This window comes from Pygoscelis adeliae, unplaced genomic scaffold, assembly GCF_000699105.1.
Source record: "Pygoscelis adeliae isolate BGI_AS28 unplaced genomic scaffold, ASM69910v1 Scaffold457, whole genome shotgun sequence".
Taxonomy (NCBI): Eukaryota; Metazoa; Chordata; class Aves; order Sphenisciformes; family Spheniscidae; genus Pygoscelis; species Pygoscelis adeliae.
In genome coordinates, this window is record NW_008825153.1 from 494,874 (window position 1) to 501,030 (window position 6,157).

Consider the following 6,157-nt stretch of genomic DNA (forward strand, 5'->3'; position numbering starts at 1 on the left):
CATCGAGGACCTGCCATTTTAGAAGCTGTTACGCTGTGAGGCTATTAAATCGCTGGCTGTCATCCAGCACTTTGTAGCACAGAGATGCCTTCAATGTAAGTCAGGGATTGCCCTGTCAAAGCAACTTTGTATGAAAACCTCTGCAGGGCAAATCTGCCAAGTCGACATTGTTAGTGTTTGAGTAGGTCTGTGTTTTTCTTGCATAACAGCCTCAGGACTGAGCCTTAATTCTTAATTTCCGTCTGCAATGTTTAGCTGCATGTTATTTTGAGAGTGATCATGTTGGATTTAGGTGCTTTTCCAGTTTCTTCACTTGAAATGTATGTCGGCTGCCAACTAAGGAAAATGACACTTGAAGTTTTTAGCATGGCAGGATATGGTACTCAGTACCCCAATTTGTAACGTGCTTTTTTAAAGTCATTGCTATCTTTTGAATATCCCAGTGGATACTTATCTGTACTTTTATCTTTTCCACTCTTAATTTCTTTCTAGTTCAGACGCTGTATGTTCATTAAAAGAGTGTTTTTTCCCTTCTTATTTTTATTGAAGTACTTTCTTTCAAGTATCCTATTATAGAATATGGTGGAGCTTAAGATACAGTAACTAATATATCATGGAGGTAAGTATGCCTTCTCATTTTTCCTATGATGCTCAAATGTGAAGAAGACTACTGGTGGACTCATCTACTAAGACAAATAAGCCGAGACTTTCTGTTCCAAAACTTGAGAGAGGCCGACATTGGTTCTCAAGGAGTATCTTAAATACAAGTAATACCGATGCATCATGTCTGAAGGTAAAAGCAGCATGTATGCTTCATCTGTCTTTGAATCCGTTAGCAAAAAGTTGAGAATGAAACAGCTTTTTAGCCACAGTGAGGCTTGCCTTTCCTGTTTCCAAATATCCGTTGACTAAACAAAGCTTTTACTTGCTGTTTTGACCTTGCAGGAAGAATTAAAATTGCAGTGAAGTAATTGAAAATGCAGCTACTTGTCTCTACTATATGGTCAAGAATACAAAAAGTGCTCCCAAGTACAAGGAAATCTCCTGATCAATTCGTCCACAAGTTTTTCATAGTGAGGCAGCAAGGACTTTCAGTGCAATAGTACTTTACAAAGCTGCCTACTAAAAAATGCTGTAGTTTCATACATGCTCTTGGGATGCCTGTTCCACTTAGTCATCAGTATACAGAGAAATTTTCATGGCTTCATGTTGTACAGTGTCTTAAAATTGTATTTATCATAACAATGATTGTTGGTTTTAATTGTACTCTCTTAATTGCCTTATAAAGTTAAAAGTTGTCTTGTGAAAGCTTGTGTGGGTATTTATTTTTTTTTTCTGTAGAGGAAAAACATAGCTTTTCCTAAAGTTGAAAGAAGACTTATCTAGGAAGTCCAGCTGTTTTTCTTTGTTTTCATTTATTTGTTGCCTGGTTGCTCTTACTACCAGTGTTTATTTTAAGTATAGCTGAAGTATACCCTAGCGCTTCAAAGGAGGAAATACTGTATTTGATATTTGTTAGCTTTCTTATGCCAGAGGCATAATTTTGATATAGTGCATTTTGAATGATGAAGCGTTATTTTTTGCCTACTGAAAATGCCTAGGGTGTTCCCCTTGCATTAATATATGTAAAGCAAGAAATTAGAAGGAAAAATTAATTATTTCAGAAGGAGAAAAAATATATTCTACACCCACAATTTTAGGGGTAAAGAGAAAACAGGGCTAAAAATAGGTTTAAAAAAACCAATCAGGATGAGTGTCAACTTAGCGTTGTTTGTATTTTTTGGTTTTGTGTTTGTTTTTTTTTTATAGGGTACTCAGAGAAAACCCAAAAGTCTTCCTCCCCTTGATCCAGAAGTTCTTTCTGTATTTGTGCCTCCGTTTATCAGCAGAGATGATATTCAGGTGATTAATGCTGGTAATAACTTGAATAAAAGTAAACGCCGGTCTTTCCGAAAGAAAAAAGAGAGACCGAAGATTGAAAATGTCAAGAGTCTCAATGGGGAGCGGAAAGCACCTGACACTGAAGATATTACGGTTCCAAAGGACATTGATCTTATTGGTTTGCCACAGCTATGCTTCCCAGGTACGGTAGGGTTTGCACTTCTTAATGAGAACTGTTTTAATATATATTCGTTGACCCATAGTACAGCCAATTTTTTTTTTATGATCATCTTCTCTATCTCTTTGTATTTCACAGTATAAAAAAATGTGTTTGCTTGTGAGCATGTCAGTGATGAAAGCAGCTGTTACCAGAGTGGGGTGCCCTTACTCTGTACGGCTATGTTGTGTGAAACAGATCTATTAGCAATAGTAGCTGCAACACCTGCAAGAGAGGGAAGCCGAAAGTCACTTCAGCTGTTATTGGTAAATCTTGGTTTGAGTGAAGTGCGCACACGCACACACTTTTAAATCCCTGCTCCCTCCCACCCCCCTCCAAATGACTGAGCACTCTTTCACTTTTCATTTGGTATTAAGATATACCTGAATTAGTGACTGTTTCCTCCAGGTTTAATTGCAGAAATCTTAATATGCATGCATTATTGCAGACCTTATAAATATCTTGAAAGGAAAAAAAAAAGTGAACAAGAGTTTACTCATCTATTGTATTTTGCCACTTACAATGCAGAATAATTATATTTTTGCTTCTTCAGTAACGTGCAGCTTACAGCCTTTGTAACAACCCTTAGATCAAATGGATTGCATACGTGCATTTTAATCCCTTAAAATGAGACATTTCTCTTGAAATTAAGTGGAGATGTGCAGTATTTGTCATGACTGGCTTTTCAAGCAGCTGTAGTTAAATATGTAGTTAAAAAAAAGGTTTCTGCCTTCATTGCAGGAGGACTTTATATAGCTTCTGAATCAAAAGAGGACCACATTCATTTCCTGGTCTTCACAGATGTCTGTGGTAACAGAACATACGGTGTTGTTGCACAGTACTACCAGCCTATGCAAGTATGTTATTTAACTCATGCTTTTATTAAAACATAATAGAAGATATAAAACAAAACACTTTGAGAATAATGTCAGGTTTAACTTATGAAGTTAGTTAGCAGATATGTCTTTATGTTAGCAGGAATACAGAACAAAGCATACTTCATATTGCCATTGTAAATTAAGCACATTGGAACAGCATTGCTTTAGGAAAAACTGTTATGGATTTCATTTAGGAGTTGTGAATATTTAGGAGCAGACTTTGTCCCTTGAACATTTTTTTTTTGGTGAAGATTGTACCCTGTGTTCTTTCTAGATACCTTTTGCACTGAAATTCTCTTTAATACCTATGTCTAAGTCTTGTAGGCTGACATTTTTCTGAAGAGCTTAAGGGAGATAGGCATCCAAATCCCCTTGAAATTCAGAGGGAATTGGGTGTCATATCTCTAGGGTTCTCAAGAAAATATCAGCCATAAATTCAAGATTAACATAAACACATTAATCTGTAGTTTTCTTGCAGGATGGCTGTATTTCCTCGAACGGGCAGGCCCACTGGGAATCTGCGCAGACTGGGAAGATGCCTGTCTGTTTTGTACCATTCGCTATTTGTGTTATATCCAGATATCCATATTTTAATGCCCTCAAAGATTGTCTCTCTTGGTAAGAACTTGCTATCCTGTGTCTTTCTCCTGGAAATAACTGTGCAGGTTTTAATACATGAATTTGCATGATGTGGTCAGGATAGCTGCATAATGCTAAAGCTGGCATTAGTTTTAAGTTACGGTAGTGTAAGATGTGTGGGAGGGGAAAAGAAGAAATGTAATGTGAATGTTACTCAGACAGTAAGCACAAGTTCTAAATATCAAGGAAATTAGTTATGATGTTGTCTTCATTTTCTTGGAGGATTTTGGTAAGTCTAGAAAATACTAATTTGCAGGGAACGGATTTCTCAAAGATTTTGGTTTTTTTGGAAGAGGGTTAACGGTAATTTTGCCACGCCGGTGAAAATCACTTTGAAAGCACAAAAACCTCTTTGTAACGCACCAAATAAATGTTGTAAGAACATGAATATATGTATTGATAAGCAGTTAATGACACTTTATTCTTTAACTAAATAATCCAAGTCCCTTGAGGGAGTACAGTGGTTACTTGGCTGTTGTAGAACTTAGGAGAGAAAATCTTAGGATAGAAAGTACTTCACTGGTTAGAAACACTCAAATACTCCACAATGTAGAGGAGTTAAAAGATAAGTGAACATGGGTCTGTCTTGTTGTTTAGTAATTTAACTTATTTTGAGGTTGTGTGTTGCTTTATTATTAAAATCTGTGTGCTTCTATTCTGAAGTGGATTAAAAACTCCTTGCATCAGGGAGCCTGTCCCTGTATATTGGACATTACTGGGTAATCTTCACTTGCAGACCTGTAGTCCAAAGATAGAAGAGGTTTTTTTTCACTAAATTCCAGTCAAGCTTTCTAGAGTCACATATGAAGTCAGGTGTTTTCCTTTTGCAGGTATTTGCTTCTTATACGTAAGTTGAAAGATGTTAGGGTTTTAGGTCAGAGCTTGAATCTTCCAGTTTGTTCTGCCGGCAGTCGGTATGCTGAGCAGATGAACAAGCAAGGGTGTGCTTCCTGGGTGCCAGCTGAGGTGCATCACTAGCCCCTAACCTGACTCCATACCAGGATGAGACCTGAGCGCTCATTTCCCCACCCCATGCACCTCTTCTTCCTAATGCTGTGGGCTTGGATCTGGCTGGAGCACTGGGCTGGCATTCCCTGGTTTAGATGAAGAGAGCCCTGGAGGAACAAAGCAGTGCCTTCTTCTTGGGCAGTTCAGATGTTGCCTCCAAAAAAGCTGTGATACCAGAAATGAGTCATGCTGGCAGCCCTTAAGTATGAGCAAACACACTGCTGCTGCTGTTCATGCTACCTCTGCGCTGTCATTTTCAAAGCATTAGTAAAGGGGTTTAATGTGGACAGGTGACTTCAACATGGTGGAAACTAGGTATTCACAGGTTAGCGTGAAATCGAGATAATCAGTAAAATAAAAAGGAAATGTTTGTTTCCCTTTCTCCTTTCCTGCCCAGATCACTTTTTCTACTCCTTATGTTTAAGTCAATTACATCAGCTGTTGGTATGGCAGGAGCTGATTCATTGCTGCCTTTTTATAGTCTCAAATCTCAAGTAAACGCTAATCTGCATAGGTAACTCTTAACAGCTATATATCTGAGCTGTGGTGCTTTACTGTTTATATCCAGTCTTTATAATAGGATTCATGCTTCTTTTATACTGTGAACTCAGCCTGTATGAGAGCTCACTACACACTAGCTTTCCACTGGGTGGGAAATAGTATAGATTCAGCTTTACAGTTATGGTGTTCATCAGTGGTTTGTATAGTATATTCATAAATGAGTAATCGCTTCTCTGAAGTGAGACATCTCTGAGCTGGGAGAAGCAGTCAATTTGCGAACAGATTTTTAAATAGCCCACTTAACGGAGAGGTGGGAAAATGTTCAGGAAAACTATGGAAAATTCTAGAGTTTACTAAAATGCTTCTAGGTCTCGTAGTTTTTTAGAACAGACAGGAACCAGGTGGAGTTAACTCTCTAGAGATGCAGACTTCTGCCCCTGAGTGGGTATTTTCAACATTATAATTAAACGTCTCTGCCTTGATCATATATAGTAGGTTTTTGCACCTATTTAAAGCATTAACGTCCAAGCTAACTACTATGGATGGCTTTTCCCTTTAAGCTGAGTCTACTGGTTTCTAAGGAGAGTTGAGATTTATCAGTAACCTACTGTCCTGGTTTCGGCTGGGATAGAGTTAATTTCCTTCCTAGTAGCTGGCATAGTGCTGTGTTTTGGATTTAGTATGAAAATAATGTTGATAACACACCGATGTTTTAGTTGTTGCTAAGCAGTGCTTACACTAGTCAAGGACTTTTCAGCTTCCCGTGCTCTACCGACTGAGAAGGCTGCAGGTGCACAAGAAGCTGGGAGGGGGTACAGCCAGGACAGCTGACCCAAACTGGCCAAAGGGACATTCCATACCATAGAATCATAGAGTCATAAAGGTTGGAAAAGACCTCTAAGATCATTGAGTCCAACCGTCAACCCAACACCACCATGCCCACTAAACCATGTCCCTAAGCGCCTCATCTACCTGTCTTTTAAATACTTCCAGGGATGGTGACTCCACCACTTCCCTGGGCAGCCTGGTCCAA

The 6,157-nt window shown here is 38.5% G+C and overlaps 1 protein-coding gene across 1 annotated transcript in view; it reads left to right on the top strand.

Annotated features, from left to right (window-relative positions):
- The window catches only part of DENND3 (DENN/MADD domain containing 3), a 40,574-nt gene that overhangs the window by 4,001 nt on the left and 30,416 nt on the right, over positions 1-6,157 (top strand). Inside the window, exons 2-4 of the mRNA XM_009328421.1 lie at positions 1,810-2,083; positions 2,840-2,955; positions 3,455-3,594. Of these exons, the coding sequence (XP_009326696.1) occupies positions 1,810-2,083; positions 2,840-2,955; positions 3,455-3,594 (530 nt within the window). The remainder of the gene's footprint in view (positions 1-1,809; positions 2,084-2,839; positions 2,956-3,454; positions 3,595-6,157) is intronic.